This window comes from Zalophus californianus, chromosome 12 (genome assembly GCF_009762305.2).
Source record: "Zalophus californianus isolate mZalCal1 chromosome 12, mZalCal1.pri.v2, whole genome shotgun sequence".
Lineage (NCBI taxonomy): Eukaryota > Metazoa > Chordata > Mammalia > Carnivora > Otariidae > Zalophus > Zalophus californianus.
This window is the reverse complement of record NC_045606.1, coordinates 101334867-101356428: the sequence shown is the minus strand read 5'-3', so window position 1 is coordinate 101356428 and position 21562 is coordinate 101334867. Positions and strand designations below refer to the sequence as shown.

At 54.3% G+C, this 21562-nt stretch overlaps 1 protein-coding gene across 10 annotated transcripts in view; it reads left to right on the top strand.

Annotated features, from left to right (window-relative positions):
* The window catches only part of PRKAG2 (protein kinase AMP-activated non-catalytic subunit gamma 2), a 254783-nt gene that overhangs the window by 138151 nt on the left and 95070 nt on the right, over nucleotides 1-21562 (top strand). For 8 of the 10 annotated variants that reach the window (XR_003516499.1, XM_027574190.2, XM_027574189.2 and 5 more), the window contains one exon: nucleotides 19374-19591. The exons of the other annotated variants lie outside the window; for them this stretch is intronic. Coding sequence is in view for 7 of the 8 variants with exons in the window: in XM_027574190.2 (XP_027429991.1) it covers nucleotides 19374-19591 (218 nt within the window). In the remaining variant the exon portion in view is untranslated. The remainder of the gene's footprint in view (nucleotides 1-19373; nucleotides 19592-21562) is intronic. 10 annotated transcript variants of the gene reach the window in all.

Here is a 21562-nt window from a genome sequence, read left to right as displayed (position 1 = left end):
CTAGCCTCCTGGTCAGCCCAGCGGCAGACTGTGGAGAGAGAATTGGGTAATTCGGCATTTCTGTCTGGAGCCACCCTTAGCCCCGTGACGGCTCCAAACCGGTGTCACCTGCTTGGTCCCGTGAGGCTTCTCCAGGCAGCGGCCCCTGAGGGCTGGGAGGGAGGAAGGGGCAGACTGACCCCTGAGACCATGAGGGAGAAAGGGACTCTGATGGGCCCTCGATGCATTTTGTGACCTCACTGGCACAGCAAGGCTGCCTCCAGTTCTTTGTGGCCTTGTCTGCATGGAACACCCGGGCATCCCAGAAGATCCTGCTCAGAGGTCCAAGGGAGGCGGCCCGGGTTCTGCAGAGGCGTCTGCTCTCTACACGGGCAGGACGGGAGCTGAGGATCATCTGGGGCCGGGCACAAAGCCAGACTCTTCCTGAATGGAGGGAATGGGTGTGGAGAGTAAGGAACTGGCCATGCAGGGGAAGCCGCTGGCCTGCCTCTCCTGGAGGGGGGGCCAGGGGCTTCCGCAGCTTCCCCAGAACCCAAGGGAGCCCTCAGAGCACTAGGCTCTCAGAGTGTGGGTGCCCAACCAGCTCACCACCCGGAAACTCGGGAACTTGTCGGAAATGCAGAGTCCCGGGGTCCACCCCGACTGCCGAAGCCCAGGCTCAGGGGGTGGGGCCCGGAGGACTGCAGTCCCCCCAGCCCCGCAAGAGATGATACTCCTCGGTCAAGTCTAAACCACTGGCCCAGCGCCGAGCTGCACGAGTCACCGGAGGATCTCATTAAAGGCAGGTTTGGATTCTGTGGGTCTGGGCTGGGGCCTTGGAGTCTGCGTGTCTGACAGGCTCCCAGTGATGCCAGGGGGCTGGTCATCAGACTACACTCCAAGTAGCCAGGGTCCAAACACCTAATCTCCACGAGGGCTGGGCGTCTTCTCTTCCTCACTGTTCCCAGCCCCCAGAACAGAGGCAGGCCTACAGTATGCTTCCTCCCTATTCATTCAACTGAAAATATTTTGGTGCCAGAGAGAGGGCTGCCAAGACTCACCTCATATCCCCTCGTGGGGGAAGAAAACATTTCACGATGACTTATGCGATGGCCTGTTTCCTACTAAATATGAAGACGGAAGCCACGCTGCTCAGAACCGCAGTGCAGGATTTCACTGGGACTAGTTCATTAATCTTGGAGGCAGCAGAATGTTGGCCGGCGTGGAAGTCTCCTGTTCTTGCAGTTTTTTGGGAGTACTAATTTGTGATTGTCTGGCACCAGCCCACTTCTCCTTCGCCACTCTCTTCCTTCCCTGCCCCTTTCTCCCGCAACTTCTGGGATTCGAATCATTCTCAAAGACCAGCCTCTTCCAAGAACAGCCCCCGCCCTCCATGCCTACATCACTTTGCCCCGCTGTGTACCAGGCTCCTTATTTTAGGACACTTTGACGTACTTATGAACACTTTTTCCTTTTCCAGAGAGGATGGATGCATACTTAATCATACGCTTTCTTGCACCGGGGCTTAATGGACTCGTACATTTCTTCCTGTCTCCGGGCCCGGTTCCATCACCCCAAGCACAGGATCCGTGGTTCGTGCCTTCTTTGTACGCCTCCAAACACTTCACTCTGCAGTTGGTGCCCAGTAAACACCCATTGCCTCACTGATTAACTGATTACTTCAAAGCAAAAAATCCTCGGAAAGGCCCCAGTGCCATTTCTTAGTCAAAAATAAACGTCCGCAGCAGGAAGGGGGTCCTCCTTGTTCTGGCCTCCTTTGTCTAAAGGTTGAAGAGAAGTGCTTCGCCATCTCAGCCCCAGTGAACCTGGGGTGCCGCTGGTCTCCCCAGCTCCTCTTTCCCAGCAGGGGGCCGAGACAGAAGACCCGCGGGCACCATGTGGCCTCGGGCCAACCGGGCGGCATTTCCCTCGCGTCTCTAGGGACTCGGCCAGCAGCAGCCTCACCGCCGGGGGAAGGGTGGCCTTTGAGGGGGATCCTCAGGAGCCACCAGGCAGGACCCCCCCGCCCAGAAATCCTGACAGCTGCCTTGCCTTCAATGTAACTATTCGTTTGGTTCCTCGAGGGTCACCTGCTGCAACGCAGGTGAACTTTCCCGGCTGTTGACAGGAGACAACGTGGTGCGCAGGGGGGTGGGTGGAGCTCAGAGATGGGGTGGCCTCACACCTCCTCAGGGCATTTAGGGACACTGCCCAGATTTTCTGGAAGGGCTGCTGACTTGCAGGTTACTTCCTTCGCTCTCTGAAACTCTGCCAGTGACCGTCCAAGCTTGGCAACCGTCTACCTGGGAGTGTGCCTGGACCTCCCACAGACGGGGTGTTCACAGGGACCCTCGCTGCATCTCGGCCTGCCTCGGGGTGGGGGGGGCGGCAGAAGGCCATGCTCCAGGTGTCTGGAGGCGCTCTCTTCTTCCCAGGTGTGCAAGGGGTTGATGCCAGTGTTTATGGCACCCATTCTCCTCAGAATGTGGATTCCCTCAAAAGTGGCCTGAGACAAGAGCTCGGGGACAAGAAGTTTGTTTGGGTTTGTCTCAATCCTCTGCACCCACCCTTCTCTATCATGGTGCCCTCGAACCTCTGTGTCAGGAGGTGAAAAGGTGGAGGGCTGGGCCATGTCCATGGCTCCGATGTTCTGATCCATCAGTTCTCTCTTCCCCACACCTGCCTTGGCCCATTCTGTACTCGGCACTCCAGTGAGGCAATGATGGCGGGCCCATCGGGCGACAGCCTGCCCACCTGCCATACTTGCTGTTGGCTCAGAGTGAAGCCCACCTGAGGTCAAGGCCTTCCGCGGGCCTGCCTGAGCAGCCACAGCTGAACCCCCACTTTGTTCAGGCCTGGAGTTCCCTGTGTGCCCTGCCCCAACCCCCAGGCTGCCACCCTCCCACTGGGCTGTTCTCAGGCATCCTTCGGGAATTGGCTCCGACCACCCCCAGGCTGAGCCTCCCACGGCGCCTGGACTCCCTGACCCAGACATGACTGACCCCCTGCCTGACTGCCTCTCTCCCGTCCAGCAGCTCCCTGAGGGCAGGGCCCATTTCTTCCTTTCTCTCAAGGAATCCATGTCGGGGGAGCCAGAGGGAGGGGCCCAGTCTGCAGTTGGCAGCCCCAGGCCCTGGCAGAAGCCTGGAGAAGGAGAGTTGCCCGGCTCAGCGGCTCAGCGGCTCAGCGCACAGGGCCTTCCAGAGTTCCACGGAGGAACCGGCCAGCCCGAGACCGGCCATGGGCTTGCTCCCCCTCCCGGCCCCTGCAGCTTCTCTTTCACACCCGGTCCTTCCAGCTGGCTTCCTTCTGACCTGAAAGGACAGGGAGGCCTGGCCCAGTCCCACCCTCGCCTGGATCTGAAACCTACTTTTCAGACTAGGGGGTTTAAAACCTAAAAGCCTGCATTTCTGAAAGTGCATGGTGGACGGGAGGTTGAGGGGAACCTCTCTGTAACCTCTCATAACGGAGGGTGATGGTTTCCCCTTGGCCATATGATATTTAGGCAAGAAAAAGAGGCCCTTGTTCCGAGTCACGGGAGGGATGATGGCCCTCGGGGCTGCGTGATGTGTGGCGGGAGGCCCAGGCCTGCAGAGCAGATGACCACAGCAGCCAAGGCCCGGCTTGGGCCCCCGGAAGCCCCCACTTTCCCACTTGCCCCCAGTCGCCAGAACAGCCGCTTTGCCACATCCACAATAAGGTCCCACGCCGCCCCAGAGCCCTGTGCTCTGGCTGCCACGGGCACAATGAGAAAGCCCCGGGTGGACGATGGTCCACGATGGTCCACGATGATCCACGATGGTCTCTGACAGTAGTAGGCGCGGCTGCAGCTGGTCAGAGCCGCACTCCGAATGGTAAAGAACAAGGAGGAGGGAGGGGAGGAGGAGGTATTTGGGGGCTGAAATGTGGTGCTCCCACAGCCCTGGCCCGGGCTGGGCAGGAGACCTGACATGAGGCCAAACCACTGGGTACCTCTAGCAGGCCGCACTGGACCCTGCTTCTGGCATCGAGCCTGCGCCCTCAGACCCTGGAAAATCTGGGGTGCTACGGACACAGAGGGTGGTCTACCTCCTCGTCAGATGACCCCAGACAGTTCTTGCCGAGCTGAGTCTGGAGGATGCGGTGTCCACGGTTTCTCCCTGGGACTATAGCCCCCGGGTGGGCCTAGTGTGAGGGTCTGCGGACCAGGGCTGCCCTTCACAGCGGGCTAAGGGTGAAGCTGCATCCAGCCTGACAACTTGGGCGCAGACCACTCTGAAGAGGACCGGCTTTCAGCAGCTTTGGGAGCTAAGTTGCCTCGCTACCCAGGGGAGGTATCCCATTCGGGAGTTCTTTCTTTTCTCTTTTCTTTTTCTTCTTCTTTTTTTTTTTTTTTAAGACAGAGAGAGAGCGAGTGGGGAGGGGCAGAGGGAGAATCTTAAGCCCCGACACGGGGCTCGATCTCACGACCCTGAGATCATGACCTGAACTGAAATCGAGAGTCGGACGCTTCACCGACTGAGCCACCCAGGCGCCCCTCAAGAGTTCATTTTTGATTTGTCCATTTCACTGAGAGCTAAACTGAGGCCCAGGGTGTAAGTGGGCCACGCTGGTTAGCGGTAGAGCTAGCGTCTGTGGCTAAGTGCCCGCAGGGTGAGTTGAGAGAAGGCAGGGGCTGTGTTTCCTTGCAGGTGCCTCCGCAGCCCCTGGTACAGCGTCCAGCTCCATGCTGGCCCCCGTGGGCCCCCCGTGGCCCCCATGAACCCACAGAAGGCCCTGTCACAGGCGCCTGCCGGGAGGGGCTCGTCCCCCCAGGGACCCCTCCAGACAACCTGCCTATGGCATCTGTGTCATCCTCGCAGGAAGACGATAGGGGTTTTCTCGAGTGGCTCTCTTGGAGAGAACCCTGTGCCTGAGTGACCGACGTGATGGGGGGTCATGTCAGGGGAGCGGGGTCAGCTGGGACAGGGAAGATCAGGTGACTGTGGCTTTAATTTACACAGCAGCAAGCCGTGGGACTGGGCCCCTCTTGGCAGGCTCTCTGCCCAGGGGACACACCCCCCAACCCTCCCCGCTCCGGTCACGTCACTGCCAGCAGCCTCCCCAGGTGTCATGGAAATGTCACATTACCCTCGGCAGGGCTTTCGGAAACTTGGCTGCAGGAAGGCAAGGAATGTCTGACATCTCCCCGGACTCCCTCCCACTGCAAGCCTGGTGACCGGCGCAGGGTCCTGTGACCGCGGCCCAGCATCCCACACACACGCAGAGCCCAGAGGGAAGGGGCAGGCAGTAGCCCAGCTAGACAAAGATTCTGGTCAGGAGGGACCGTGGCGGCGTCCCCAGGGGATCTTTAGGAGTGGTGTGGGCATCACACTCCTGACTCCTCGTTCCAGGCCTTTCGCGCCCCACCCGAGGGGCCACGCGGAAACTGGACTGTGGGAGCCACAGCAAGACTGCTGCCAAAGGGAAGGGCGGTTGCACACCAGGAGGGTTTGCCATCTCTTGAGAGAAACGAAGCAGTAGCAAAGCAAAGCAGTAGAGGAAAGCACTGTGTGAGGGGCACCTGGGTGGCTCAGTCGGTGAAGTTCCTGACTCTCTTGGTTTCGGCTCAGGTCATGATCTCAGGGTCGGGGGATCAAGCCCCACATCGGGCTCCCTGCTCAGCGGGGAGTCTACTTGAGATTTTCTCTCTCCCTCCCCCTGCTCTCTCTAAAAAAATAAATGAATAAATCTTTAAGAAAGAAGGAAGGAAGGAAGGCAAAGGGAAGGAAAGGAAGGACTGTGTGTCTGGCCATATAGTGGAACAGTATTCAGCCTTAAAGAGGAATAAATCCTGACATATGCTAGGACATGGATGAACCTTGAGGACATTATGCCGAGTGAAATAAGCCAGTCACAGAAGGGCAAATCCTGTGTGATGCCCGTTCAGGAGGGCCCTGGAGTGGTCAGATTCACAGACCCAGAAAGTAGAGGGGTGGGCGCCAGGGGCTGGGGGAGGGGACGGGCATGCGTGTTTCATGGGGACAGAATTTCAGTTTGGGAAGATGGAAGGTTCTGGAGATGAGTGTGCTGATGGTTGCACAACAGTGTGAATGTACTTCATGCCCCTTAATTGTTCACTTAAAAATAGTTAAGATGGTAAATTTTATGTTCTTTGCGTTTTACGATTAAAAAATTTTTTTTGAAGATGTTGTGATCCACAAATTAGCTTACTCAGAAAGTTTACTAAGATATTCTCAGATATTCATGACTATTCCTGTACTTGGCATATAAGTTTTTAAAAACCAAAGCAAAACCCTTATTTTACCACAATGTTTAAAAATGGGGAAAGCGGGGCACCTGGGTGGCTCAGTCGGTTGAGCGTCTGTCTTCGGCTCGGGTCATGATCCCAGGGTCCTGGGATCGAGCCCCGCATCGGGCTCCCTGCTCCGCGGGAGGCCTGCTTCTCCCTCTCCCTCTGCTGCTTCTCTGCTTGTGCTCTCTCTCTCTGTGTCAGATAAATAAAATCTTTAAAAAAAATTAAATAAAATGGGGAAAGTGATGCAGTTGTGTAGAAACCTCCTGGGCCTGCAGGGGCCTCCCTGGGGAGCCAGACAAAGACCGACTCCCAGGGAGAGGGTTGGGCCTGGGAGGGGAGGCAGGCATCGAACACACTCCGTAGTGCTGCTCTGGGCAATGCTCAGCTGTGTCTGTCCAGCAGCCTTGAACGTGAGCTTGGGTGACCTGTCTGCCGGGGCCTCACTCAGCTTGCTTCTCTCTGCGCATTCTTCAGGGACTTTCTTCCCTTCCTCCAGCCTGACCTTTGAACTCTCCTCATCTGCTCCCCTTCCCAATGGGCCTGAAGGGCACAGGCCAGCAAGCTCAGGGGCTCCCAGAGCCCAGAGTTCACTTTCCCCCTGCTTAGCCATGGTCACTCCATACTGTTTCCCAAAACAATCTTCTGGCCAGAGGGAGGGAGGAGTCTAGCTGCTATTTGTAACTGAGCAGCTCTTCGGTCACATGCCAGGGTCCCACCTCAACCGTAATGTTGCATTACATGATGCACATATGGGTAGGGCTGGGATGCAGACACGGGATGCATCCCAGCCCTACCTGTGTCTGCATCGCAGCCCCACCCAGGTCTGCATCACTGCCCCACCTGGGTCTGCATCCCAACCCTGCCCAGGTCTGCATCACGGCCCCACCTGTGTCTGAATCCCAGCCCTGCCTGTGTCTGCATCACGGCCCCACCCAGGGCTGCATCATGGCCCCACCTGTGTGTGCATCCCAGCCCTACCCAGGTCTGCATCACGGCCCCATCTGGGTCTGCATCATAGCCCTACTCTACCCATCTCTCCTTCAGGGCCCAGGGAAAATGATACCTGGTCCCCCCATTAGCCCAGGCTGCATAGATAGCCACCCTCAAACTCCTATTAGAGCTTTTTTTTTTTACAGTCAGGTTTACTGACGTATAGTTTACATACAGCAAAATTCACCTTTTCCAGTGTACAGTTCTGTGAGCTTTGACAACCATGTATAATTGTATAGTCACCACCACCATCAAGATATGGAACCCAAAAAATTCGCTCATGCCCCTTTATAATTTTTATAACCTATAATTTTTCTGCTCCCTATAATTTTGCTTTTTCCTCTATAATTTCTATTTAAATGGTAAATCTAGTGTACAGTCTTCTTTTATTTAGCAAAATGCATTTGAGATTCATCCATGATGCTGCATATCTCAATGGTTCCTTCCTTTTTATTACTGTGGAATGTTCCATTTGGATGCACCAGCTTGTCTATTAATTCACGAGTTGAAGGGCTTTGTGGGTTGTTTCCAGCTTGGGGCAACTATGAATAAATCCAGTTCAAACATTTGCATTCCAGTTTTGTATGAACGTGAGTTTTTACTTCCTTTTCTAGTGGCTTTGTGGGGCTATATTGTAAATATATGTTTAGCTTCGTAAGAAACTGTCCAACGGTTTTCCAAACTGGCTGCACCTTTCTGAACATAGGAGAGTTCCTGTTCCTTCATTTCCTCGCCAGCACTTTGCATCGTCAGTTTTAGAGAGAATTTTAGCTAGTCTCCTAGGTGTGCGGTGGTATCTCGTTGCTGTCTTAAAGTGCATACCCCTCATGACTAATGGTTAATAAGCACCTTTCAGCGTGCTTATTTGTCATTTGTATGTCTTCTTGACTGAAGTATCTGTTTTGATCTTCTGTTCACTTTCTTTATTGAACCATTTTTCTCTTATTATTGAGTCTTGAGAGTTCTTTATATATTCTGGATACAAATCCTTTAACATGTATGTTTTGCCGATATTTTCTCCCTGCCACTCATCTTTCCTCATTTTCCTAACGGTATCTTTTGAAGAGCTTAAGTTCTAAATTTTGATGAAACCCAGCTCATTTGTTTGTTCTTTTATGGACTGTGCTGGTTGGGCATTCTGTTGAACTCAGGTGTGCCACATAGGCACTGTGAACAAATGCTGGTCTTGTGCAAGGTGCATAAAAAGGAGGAATAGGTTAACTCGAGAAACCAGTGGTCTCGGGGTGCCTGCGTGGCTCAGTCAGTTAAGGGTCCAACTCTTGGTTTTGGCTCAGGTCATGATCTCAGGGTCGGGGGATCGAGTCCCACGTCGGGCTCCTCAGCAATGGGTGAGGAGCCCGCTTCAGGAGCCTGCTTCAGAGTCTCTCTCTCCCCCTCCCGCTGCCCCTCCCCCACTCATGCACGCGAGAGAGAGCGAGAGAGAGAGAGAGAGAGAGCTCAGAGAGAGAGAAAGAAAGAAAGAAGTCAGGGCTCTCTAGAAACCAGCTTTACAAAAGATGAGTTTAGCCATCAATAGATGCTGAAGCTGTGGAGTGAATCAGAAGGTAAATGGGGAAAAACCTGCTCCCCTAAGCACAGTGTTCTGATATCATTTCTCCTGCCCCAATTCTAGAAACCCAGGGAGGGGAGCACCAGAGAGAAAATTAGGTGGAGGCAGAGTGTGCTAACTGGGTACAACTGAATTCAGAGCTCCAGCCCCTGTCCTTCCTCCCCTCACTCACCTTCCTGGGGACTGCACCTCCTTGCTGTCATTTGTGGGGTAAAAGTTATCTGGGCCAGACTCCATGAACAGGGCATGGAGTCCTTTAGGTAAAAGCAACATGGAGAAAGGGGAGGCTTGGTCACCAGAGAGATTGATGGAGTGGATGAGGTATTTGGAAGAGGTCAAGGAACCTCCCAAACCTGAACGTCATACAAATAGGAGGCTGGCTTCTTCTACCCATAAAACAAGCTTGGACAGTGGTAGTTAATGTAAGTCAGACACTGGAAGGTGAGGAATTCTGGGCTCCCCAGAAGGACAGCGCCTTTGCCAGTCCCCTCCAGTTGACTTGTTACTGCTCTACTAAAAGCACAAGGAAAAATTCAGGTCTGATGCTGTCATCTTTGACCCTCAACTCCCAGAACTGCTGTGGGATTGTTGGATTGCTGTGGTGTTTGTCGAGGGCCGAGGCAGATCCTGGGCATAAGGTTCTGGATTGCCTTTAAAAGGACACAGCCAGCACATGTGTTTTCAGCATGAGCTGCCTGATTCCCGTCTGTCCGCAGCTTTCCTTCCTCCCCTCTTCCTCCTTCACAGGGAATCTACCCGTTAATTCCCCGGGAGCAGGCCCACAGTCCCTTTATTCGTGAGGTGAATGAGGAGAGCGGAGAGCCCAGACCAGCACCATAGAAACCGGTGCTGGTGGCAGAAGCGGCCTGGACGCCGGCCCGGCCCGAGGCCTCCCTGGCCTCGCACACACCCATCCAGTCTCCCTGGCACCTCACACCCAGAGGGCCTGGCGTGTGGTGTCAGGTGATGTGTTGAGTCAACAGGCCACAGGAGAGCCCTGGTCGGAGTCCCATGGCAGCCGGCTACAGCCGGCACCCCGGGAAGGGAATGCCCCCAGCTGGCTGCCAGCCACCACCTGGCCTGCCCGGAGCCCCGGCGGGAGGGCGAGAGCCAGGCCGGAACCGCTCACCCACAGACCGTCTCCCCAGCTCCCAGCCTCTGCCTCCCACTCCTCCTGCTTTGCTGAACGTGGCTTCCAGAGTAGAGGTTTGGAAACTGTGCTCCCGGAGCCCACAGACCATCGTGCCTGGTAGAATAGTATGTCTTGCCCATCTGGAAATCACCCAAGACTTATCTCAGGGAGGGGACGGTGGCTTCGAGCACCTCCTCGATCACCCACATCCCCTTGTCACTGGGATTGAGCCCAGAGCGTAGAGGCAGGGGGGATCGGGAGCACCACCCCCAGGGTAAGGTTAAAGAGCCCAGGAAACTCCAGAGGGGGGCATCAAGCAGAGCTGTAGGGTCCCCGTCACTGGCGGCCGGGGCCTGCGGTCTGAGGCAGGGAGGAGCTCTCCTCAGGCATACTGATTAGATGCAAATAGCCCAAATTATGGAAAGTGTAGGAAGAAGTCAAGGTCCAGTTTCTGATTTTAAAAGTCCTCTTGGGAAACCTCAGCGTCCTGGTGAGGTGCGCTCACTGGCTTCTCTTGGTTTGTTCTCAACACGGATTTTCCATCACATCTTTACGTGTATTTTCCATCACACCCCTCCATGAGGGTCCCTTAGAGGGGACACCGCTACTGCTAAAAGTGGAAACGGTGGGAGTCCAGCCACCTTTTCGGAAAAGGAACTTTGATAATGTTTTGAGACCCCTTGGAATTCCAATTCTTAAAACCTGGCCTTTGGGGAGTTAGAACTGCCATGTGGTTATTTCGGAAAGAGAATAATTTGTGTATCTGTGCTTCATTTATCAATTTCAGCAGATTATACAAGGGTCCTGGGACCCAAACACACTCACAGAATCCCTCCCTTCCCGGTTTCTGGGGACCTTCCCCAGTAGCTAGACTAATAAGCAGATGGCAGATGACGAGGAATTCCAAGAGGGGCTAGAGACGGAGCATGGGGAACAATGGCGCGTCCGTGTTCCCGGCATGGGGGGCAGGCCCGGTCAGAACGGGGGTATTTCAGGCAGAAGCCCTCCCGGTGGAGACCTCTCGCCAAGAGGCATGCTTTTGGAGCCTGGGGGTCTTGACCTTCCCTGCGGTCACATATCAGCAGAATTCGTTCCCAGTGTGCCCTCCAACCAGATCCGCCACCTTATGTCCCTAGTGATACCTGCATATGCTGGACAGGCTGGCTTTGCCAGAACAGTTTGCCGGAACGACACTGTTAGAAGCAGGCATCTCGGAGAAACGGAGGTCAGAAAGATTTGTCTGAACGTGCATAGAAAGCTAGTCCTGCCCTGGGAGCACATCCGAACAGGGCAGGGCGCTGAGGAGGGGGCTCCTGCCCAGAAATCTTCCAGCCCCCACTGTGGCCAATGCCAGATAGCCTTTCCCCAGCCCACTGGGCACCTGATGGAGTCTGAAAGCCCGTGGGTCTCTTACTGAATTAGCGTCCTTCCCTTATGTTCTCTCAGGAGATGGCAGTCGCCATACTGACCCAGGAAGGAACCTTCCCTTATGTTCTCTCAGGAAATGGTGGTCACCATATTGACCCAGGAAGGAACCTAGAACCACCTCATTTCCTCCTCTCCCAAATCCAATATGTCCCGGTCATGGCTTCCCACTACCCGCTCCGCCCCCCACCCCACCCCACCCCACCCCACCCCACCCCACCCCCGGCGTGCAGGCTGCAGGAGCTCTGGGGGTGGCTGACGGACACGGAAGGAGGAGCCTGGGGCAGGCCGGAGAGAGCCTGAGTGCAGCAGTGTGGACCACAGGGGTGTCTTTTGCGTCCCACCCTCCCACCTCTGACTCCAAGCACCTGCCGGCCTCCTGTGTGAACACGTGCTCTTTTCTCTCACCCACACAGTTGGTGTGCTCCCTGACCCTCCACAGTTGTGAAGCCGGTGTCTGAAATCTCTCTAACACCAGACCGGGGGTCTAAAGAGCCACGTCATTGCTGTGCGTGGTCCGGCTTCTGACCCAGCTGTTGCCCCTGGACCTGACACTTCACTCTCAGGGCCTCCACTTTCTCCACTGTAAAATGAGGCCATGGGATGTTTATCCGCTGAGGTCACTCACCGCCAATTCCCCCTATGATTCTTTAGGTGGGGACTCTTCTCATTCAGCTGAGTTAATCTACACAGTCTCAAATAACACCTGTTGCTTCTGTGATTCCACAAAGATCATCATCAGAAGGGACCAGCATCACTATTTTCCTTTCATTGGCAGATCCTTAGGAAGTTGCTTGTCAGAATCTGTTTTGAAATGGATTGTTCTAGAGTCTCTCCCTCTTACAAAGCGACAGAGGGCTTTTTTTTCTCTCTCCTTTCCTCAAGGATTGCCTTTCAGTTTCAATATCAAAAGGCACATATACTTTTGTGGAGTATCTAGGGTTGCATTTTGGGTCCATGAAGCAGAACTCAGACCTCCGGATGAGCGTGAAGAGGGCACAGCTCCTCTAAAGGCCGGGGCAGACACCAGAGGCTGGGACCACCCTGTAGGGACTGATCTAGAGTCAACCCCTGCCAAATTCCCATTTCCTTCTCTATCCCTGTCTTGATTTTGTTTTCTTTTCTGGTTTACCTATGCAAATATCAGTATGCTTGAGTCTGCTACCTAACAGCTAAGTCCAGAATGCTATGGGGTATACAAAGCCCTGTAAAACTAGCTTTTCCTGGATGCCTTCTAGGAGAATAAGAACCTTAGAAAATGTCCTAAAAGAATTTTTGTGTTTTTTTAATAGAAAGAATTTTTCACCCACCGAATTACCATAATGTTTTGATTCCAAAATGACTCTAGACAGTCTCCAACATATTTTGAATAGTTTCAACTATTAAAGATTATAAAACATTATTCTCAACTTGTGGCCCAGACGCTGTGTCCAGTGTGTTGGGCTAACTCAGTGAAGATGGAGATCAGGGACTGCCCAGACCAAGGGTTTTGAGCAAAACCTTCCCATGTGAAATGAAGGCAGAAAGTTGTCCAAAGTGCAATGGAAAAGATTTGGGGACTCTTCAGGAATATTCTACACAGAACCGCAGAGCAGACCACTGGACTGGGGCGAACCCAGACCATACATGTACCAGGGACAGTCAGCCAAACCCTCCTCATGAGCAAGTAAGAATGGCTGCTTATGTTTGCACCCATTGCAACCCCAGCCCGCTGAGGCCAGAGAAGTCTAGTTTTACCCCACAAGTAGAGTTCATGTCCCAGAAAGTCCACCTGCCATAAGACGTGATTGGTTCCTTAAAACCAAGAAGAACCTGGAAACCTACCATCAAAGTTCAGATCTCAAGGCCTAGGATTCACGAGAGTCTCAGGTTTGGACCCACATTTCCTGATGATGAAGCTTCTTATTCCTTATTCTGTGTAGACACAGAGCTACCACTGCCTTTGGTGTCCCCCGAGCTCTCCTAGGCTCCTCAAGGGGGAAACCCAGGGAGAAGAGATGGGAAGGGATTTCTTGTCCTTCTGAGTTCCCATCTCGGGTAGGTCTCACCTCAGGTAATTCAGGGCAAAAATGAAGGGGATCGTGGAGGGCAGTGCAGGGAGGAGCAGAAGACAGCCAGGCCAGAGGGAAAGCCAAGAGGCAAAGCATTAAAAATGGAAGCAGTGCGTTTACTTGTGGAGAAAAGCCATCCTAAGCAAAGCGAGTGGCAGACGGGCTTTTTCTCGAACCACACCGGACCCGGCATGCGCACACATCAGTTGTGTGCTGCTCGTATTACCGGGCTTTCTGACCCTTTAAGTGCCCCTCCTTGTGGCACAGTTCCTGAGCAGCAGGGACTCCTGCCTCTCCCTGCCTGTGCCACCATCCCCCCCACCCCCGTGACCCTTGTCACCATCCCTTCAAAGTTAGGAGCAAAAGTCGTAAGTCCCCTCATCTCTGTAACGAGTCATTAGTTGTTTTTTAAAACTGTGTATAAGTAAACCTCCCATCCAGCGTAAGTTGAATATTTGCTCTTCTCATGAGACAATGGTCAGCAAGGACGTTTAAGAACAGGAACAGAATGAATTTTCTCCTTTCTTGTTATTTCAGACCGTATGCATGTGCTGCCCAAGGGCAGGGGAGAGGGGGAGCATGTGCACCCCACATAGCCATCTGGTCTACCTGGTTTATTTTATTTTATTGTATTTTTTTACCAACGCAAGGGCTTTATTTGCTCAAGGGCCCATGGCCAGTTAGCGGCAAAACTAGGCCTAGAACTTGAGGCTTCTGAAATCCAGGCCTCCGCCTTCCACGCCACACTGCTGTCCTTCTGCAGACGTCTGCTCACTTTCTTCCAGGGGCGCCCCTGTGCCCCCTCCTCCCCCATCTCTGTAGACGTAGCTCATGCCAGTACAGCCTGGCCCTGTGAAGTCACCAGCTCATGGCTCCCTGGTGTCTGGAGCCGCTTGCCTGGTGTCCTGTGCGGCTGCCAGGAGCCGTTTCTGTTCACTCACTGTGCCTATTCACTCGTCCTGGCTGCTACCCCAGGAGAATCAAAGGCATTGTTCACTCTCAGAGGCTGACAGTGATCCTAAACAAAGTCCTTAAGAAGCAGAAGAAGGAGGGAAAGCCTTCTCAGAAGAACAAAACGGAGGAAACCTGTCTGCTCTGGGTACTGTTGCCACAGCCCGGTCTTGTCTGGGCCCTTCGGAAGGTCGCCTTAGTTGGGGGGCAGATTTGTTTTGTTTTCCAAAGTGCAGTCCCAGCTCTTTTCCGGTGTCTCTACTGAGCTTTCCCACCCCTTCTCCGATCGCCTCCTGCTCTAGTGTTCCACGCATTTAACTCCCCGTGCTCCCTGAGTATGGTATGGTGGGTTTGGGTTTGGGTGTTGTTTTTGCCTCACTTTCCCCAACCGGACTGAAGGGTGGGATTCGTCGATTCATGGAACACACCCCCTCCTCCATGCCTGCAAACGCTTGGCCCCTGGCAGCTGATGAGCAGACCCTGGTCTTCCTGAAAGCTTGCGGCTTGGCACTTGGCCCCGTGATTAGGAAATAAATTGGTCTATTTCAAAGTAATGGGGGATTGCACTGCCCCATTCCCCTTTTCATTTAAGAATTGTGACACCAATAATCAAAAGAAGAAAAAGATTTAGGAGTGTCATTCTTAACCCTCCCGCTTTCTTTCATAAGACAGCCCCCCTTTCCCCGGTAAAACATCATAAATGTGAGTAAAAGTCTCCCCTCTGCTGAGCACGTTTCCGCTCTTGCTGGCTGACAAGGAAGCCCACGCCAGGGGAGGAAGCCCACAGAGCTCCAAGCCCACCTTCTCCTCCTGTCCCCCTTTCAAGCCTCCTGCCCACCTCTCCCTTCCCTTCTGCACCCAGTGCCTTCTAAGCTCTCCTGCCCGCTGGCCTGTGAAATCCCGCCTTCACACACCCAAAATGTTGTTTTAAGTCTTGGTGATCTCCCTGCAAACTCCCTCTTCAATGCTGGCAGAAGTGTTTAGGATTTGGAGTCAGGACGCTGGTTACAGGTGTGCCCTCTGCCATTGTTTACTCACTAAAGGACCAGGGACCAGCAGCTTCTCGGGTCACTGGTGTCTCCCCCTACAAAGTGGGAAAATAAAGCTGCCCCCAGGGCATGGCCTCCGGGAGCAAATGGGGCAAGAGTGTGTAGGAGCACTTTGTAAACAGTAAGGCATTATGCAAAAAAAGATGTCGCTATTGCAAGACTCTACCCCTCTTAACGATGGTTCATGTATCAGGGAAAAGAGGGGGCATATTTTTGGCCCTAGGAAGGTTCTTTCCCTGTTCCTTCAACTGCACATATTGCTAATCCTCACATCATTTTACCTGTTCCCTCCCGCTCTAGAGTCCAGAGCATCATCCTGTTTTCCCCAACGAGACCACCCACTCCGGGGAGGGGGCAGAGAGGAGGCGGGAAGGCCAGGTGGAAAGATGGAAGCATTTTTGAGCTTGGAGGGACTTCACTGAGGGGAGCTTTCCTAGGGATGTGGAGAATCCTTCTGTTCCGCTAGAAGCCAGTCGCTACCCCCACCAGGCAGGAAGCCCGCTTAGCTTCTCCTCACCCCAGACGGTTCAGCAAGCTTGTGTCCAGGGCTGTGCCATGTCCTGCACCATCCTTCTTGCCTCCGGAGCCCCGGGTTCAGACCATTCCAGGACGCAGAGGATGGCCCACAGAGGATGAGCCACAGGAGAAGCAGAAGCCACCGTTTGGGCTTTAAAGAGCCCTCTTAGGGGGCAGCTGCTTAGTCATGTTCTCTTAGATTATGTACACTTAGGAAGGAATATTCTATACCCAAAGAGCTTGCAAGGAGGTCCGCCAGCTTTGAATGTCCCTTACACAGTGACAATCGGGCTTCATCCCTGAAGAATGTTGTAAATGGGACAGCCTCTCGTAGAGAGAGAGACAGACCAGGCCCTGCCTTCGGAGTGCTTCCATCCGGGCGGGGGCGGGGGGGGGGGAGTAGGGGTGAGGGGGAGACAGACCTCCCCAGAGCTGGGTGGGGGGCAGCTGGGATCAGGGCAAGAGGCAGGAGGCACGTCTATACGGCGTCAGCCAGCCTCTTGGCTCAAAAGCTGAACAGGGGCTAAAGAAAGTAATTTTCTGAGTTGCCAAGGCGTCCACACGATATGAAAGTTGTAAAATAGGAAAGGGTGGACGATGACCATTGTCCTTGCCCCCCCTTCCTGTCTCCAGCGGTGCCTCCGCATCCTTCCTGAGATACTCTGGGCACGTGCAGACAGGCTGAATGCTCATATGTACGTTCTTATGCCCCTTTCTGAGACTGTGAGTGGGGTCATTCTGTACAGATGGCTCTGGGGGGTGCCTTTTCACTTCCCGCTCGGTCTCAGAGGTAAGAAGGAGGAGGCAGCCTGTCGCGCCCGTCAGGGAGCCATGGCCGTCGGCGTGGATGTGCCGTCGCCGTGTTAGCCCCTTCCTGCCGACGAGCATCTGCGTCTCCAGTCTCTGCTTTTAAAAGCACCACTGTAACGAAAGACCCCGCACACTCGCCTTCAGCAACCATGCAACTGCATCTACGGAAGGAAATCCCAGAAGCAGACTGTTGGGTCAAGGAGCATATGCCTTTGCAGTTTTGGTAGAAGTTGCCAGAATGCCTCCACAGAGGCATTTTTGTCCCAGCTTCTGAAAACAGCTCTGGGGGTGTGGTTGGAGCCAGAGTCTGAGCTGGGTCTGGGAGTAGAGTCACAGGCAAGATGGGGGGGGCCGGTTTGGACTGTGCCCTGTGTTTGGACAGACGCGGGCGCGTCAGCACTGAGGGCTGCCCCTCCTTAACATGGAGAGCCAAGCCCCCACAGGGGCTTCGCCCGAGGGGCTCTCACAGGCTGTTAGAACGTGGTTGGTGGCACAAGCTTGAAGTCCAAATGCCCCCCCGTCCCTCTCTGTTTCACCCGTCTGTCGGGTCTCTAGCACTCGCCCCTGGAAGCACCCAGGGGGCGTCTGTGTCCCGTGGTTGGGGCGAGCGTTGGGAGCACAGGACATAAATTCCCTGTTAGCCTGTGACGTGAGAACCAGCGTGTTCTGGGCTGCTCTGTGAGGAGCGAGGCTGGCAGGCCAGCTGAGGACTCTCGCTGGAAGAACCCTGGAAAGACGAGCCACCACCCCTGGGGGCCCGAGGCCCACGGGGTGCTGGGCTCCACAAACAGAGTAGCACATGGGCTTCCCTCTTCTGCCTCCCAGCAGACTCCTCTGAAAGGCCCAGGCACGCCCCCTCTGAGCCTTGGCAGGCATCCCCATTCCTCACCGCTCTGTGGGCGTCCCTGGGGAGCATTGAAGCCGTGACACTAAAGAAGGGCCCAGACTTGGGCCAGGCAGTTCCTCCATCACCCTGCCTGCCGGACCACCCCTCCCCCAACAGCCGGAAACCCCCAGGTCTGCTGCCCTTGACCCTCCCTCTCCTTCCCCACCCCAAGCCCCACCTCAGAACGGGCTTTGCTTCTCAAGACCTTTGGGGGAAAACTTTTGTTTCTAAAAGAGTTGGGGGCTTTCCTTTTGGAGGCCTTTGGTATCTTAAGTTTTGAGACCCACCAAACCATGGGTGAGCGAGTGTTCTATCTCCTGCTTTCACCTAAACCTGCCTCCCAGAGGTCATCCCACTTGGGATGGCTTCGTGGGAAAGGAGGTTCCCTAGAAGATGATCCTCCTCCTTTGATTGGTTCCTTCCAGAGTTCCCACCAGGGAAGTACATACCCCGAACACTCTCTGGGCATGGGGAGGGAGAGAAGACGCCAGCGGAGCTTGAGCCCCACACCCTTCCGTGCTCCCTTCTCTCACCTTGCCTGTTGGGTGGCGAGTGTCTTCCAGGCACCCTCCCCCCACCAGGGCAGCACTGGCTGCTGTGGGGACCCAAAAGGCCAACCCAGAACCCCTGCCCCAAAGGCAGATGGGGGATTTTGCTGGGGACAGGAGACTTACATACTTTTGCATTTGGTTTCAATGTTAAATAGCGTGTTGTGACCTCATATGGGTGAGATGTGCTCGCGAGTCCAGGGCTGGAGGGTCGGAAGAGAGGGTTGGTTGAATTGATTCCCGAGGAATAGGTGGTTCCTCCAGGGAGCAAAGATGGAAGCAGAGAAGGGAACACACATGTGTACAGGGACTGTAGACTGTGAGGAGAGGGCTCTGGAATTCGGGACAGAGTAGCACTGCAAAGGAGGTCCAGGCTTATGGCTCTGCATCTTTGTCTGGGTCAGAAGCGGCGAGTGGCAAAGAGGTAGCCCTTGGTACTGACGTCTTTGCTTTGACTCCCATGGTTTAAAAATTTTAAATATCAAATTTAAAATAAAAAGTTTACTGAGTTATCCAGAAATGTGAGACCCCAGACCCGAATCCAGATTCTGCTTCTCTTGGAAAACAAATCCAGCCCCTGGACTCTATGAGGTTTCTAGAGCTGCCATAACAAAGTACCTCACACTGGGTGGCATAAAACAACAGAAGTTTCTTCTCCCAGTTAAGAGGCTAGAGGTCTGAAACCAAGATGTCAGCCGGGCCGTCCTCCCTCTGACACCCTGGAAAGCGTCCTTCCTCACCGCTGGCTTCCGATGGTCGCCGGCTACGCTCGGCGCTCCTTGGCCCGTAGATGTATCACTTCGGTCTCTGGCTCCCAGTGACATGGCTTCTCCTCTGAGTGTGCGTCTAGGTTTCCATGTCTTCTCCTCTCAAAAGGACACTGGTCTCGTTGGGTTAAGAGCCAGGCCGACTCCGGCGTGACCTCATTTTAACTTGATGACATCTGCAAAGACCCTATTCCCAAATCTTCACAGGTGCCGGGGGTTAAGAGTTCAACACAGCTATTTGGGGGATGCAATGCAGAAATAAAGAAATAAAGAAATAAATAAAAACTTGTCCCCAGCATTCAGAATTTAATAATGCCAATTCTTGCCGTTTGAGATTTTCGGTACTAAGAAGCAGAAGTGCATTCTCGGCCTTCCTCTGCCTCAGCCAGACTTCTAACAGCGCTCTGTGGTCTCCCCCGCAGCTTCAGGCCTCTCTTCCTCTCCGTCCACACCCACCCAGGTGGCCAAGCAGCACACCTTTCCTCTTGAATCCTACAAGCACGAGCCTGAGCGACTGGAAAATCGCATCTATGCCTCGTCTTCCCCTCCGGACACAGGCCAGAGGTACTGCCCGTCCTCCTTCCAGAGCGTGGCCAGGCCTCCAGCAGCATCACCGACACACTATGCTTCCCCCAGAACCGTAAGTCTGGCCTCGTCCTGTGGGCCGGGCCTCCAGGCATCGGGAGGGGGGCGCTGAAGCCGAAGCTGGGCACCCCTGACGTGTTGGGTGTATTTTATTATGAGTCCCGGGCTGAGGAAGAAACAGAGAGGGCGCAGCAGGCAAATGGCAACTAAACAGAAAGTGGTAACGCCTGGAACCTGACCAGAAAGTGTGTGTTGCCTCAGCCTCTTTTAAGTGGTCAGTCATAAAAAGCTTTATTTGAATTTATCTGGATTGGGAGCCTAGAGAAAGAAGTGATAGGCGAAGCCAATTGACAAGGGGGGGGGGGGTTGTTTTTTGTTGTTTGTTTTATTTTATTATGTTATGTTAGTCACCATACAAGGTTTTTTTAAATTGAAGTTTTATTTGGGAGTTTTAAGATTTCCAGTTTGCCATCATTTGCGCTCGGAAGCATTCTTGAAAAGGTGAGGCTCTCGGAGTGCAGCGGTGAGGCGAGCCAGGCGTGTGAGCCCCCGCAGAGGCTGAGGGTCAGTGCGTGCGGATGGAAGAAGGCCCCTGAGCAACGGGACCCACGTGCTCCGCAGCCGCACAGTGGGCCTGAAGCGTGGAGACGCTCTCCATCCCTGCCTGGTTCCGACGAGGAGCGTGGGTCCTCAGTGTTCTCCCTGTGCCCAGCGAGGACGTAAGAACCGTGTCCCTGAAGTCCATCTATGTGGATGGGACTGTGGGGTCCGGTGGCTGTAGTGGTCCCCTGGGGTTGCTGGAACTAAGCGGCATGAACTGGGGGGCTTAAAAGAACCAGAAGCTATTGCCTCGTAGCTCTGGAGGCTGGAGGTCTGAAGTCCTGGTTTGGGCAGGACCATGCTCCCTGCAAAGTCTCTAGGGCGGGGAGGAGCCTTCCCTGGTTCTTCCAGCTTCTTGGGAGCCCCGGCTGCTCCTTGGCTTGTGGAGCATCACGCCGATCTCTGCTTCTGTCCTCACGATGTCCTCTTCTTCCAAGGACACCACTCATGTTGGAGTAGGGCCCACCCTGCTCCAGTGGGACCTCGTCTTCACTTGATCACATCCACAGTTTGTATTTCCAAACAAGGTCACGTTCACAGGCATCAGAGCCTAACACCTCACCGTGGCTTTCTGGGGGACACTGTCCAACCATAAGCATTGTTATCTTTGGAGAGAAAGAAGGTGTGTTTGTCATGCAGAGAACATGCCATCGCTATTCTCCTTGTTCATTCAGCGATTGCTTTATGAGATGTAGGCTTCACAGTGTTGTTTGAGGGGCTGAGGGATCAAATGCAAGGTGTCGTTTCTGCCTTCTAGGGCTTCCCGTCTTACTGGGAACAGAGTAACACTCGGGATGAAAGAGTTAAGTCAGAGCGGAAAGGAGGTTGGGTGGGGGTGGAGAGTCCGCTCCAGAGGAGGTGGGGAAGGGAAACGCTGTGGTCTGATAAGGGCTGCGAAGGCCCCGGTGCAGCCCAGTAAGCTGGGCCTTGCATAAGTGGTGGGCCTTGACTGAGGGGAGAGGTGAAGGGAAAGCCTTCCAGAGAAGAAAAGTCGCCCCGACTTGGGTGGGAATGAGGGTGACGTGCAGCATAGAGAAGGAGCCGGGCTGTGGGCCGTGTCTGAGGGTCAGGGGCGCGGCAGCAGACCAAGAGGTAGACTGGAGACAGGAAGACCCGGAAGCAGAGGAACGGTCCAGATGAGGAGCAGGACAGGGCTCGGCCCCGGAGAGCTATGGGCCTTGGAGGAAGGTCATCCACGTTCCTGGGTGGGAATGAGAGAAGATCTAGAAAGGCTCTCCTGGGCACTTCACAAAGAAACTTGGTTATAGAGATAAAGGAACAAAAAAAGAATCCGAAAAGCTAACTGTGAGGCGACCCAGATTGTCAAAAGCCGGAAGCCACTACTCCTCTGGGGCTAGAGGGGCAATGGGAGGTGGTGGGGTTACCAGAGCCCATCTGATGGGAGTAGAACCTGATGTGTCCGCCC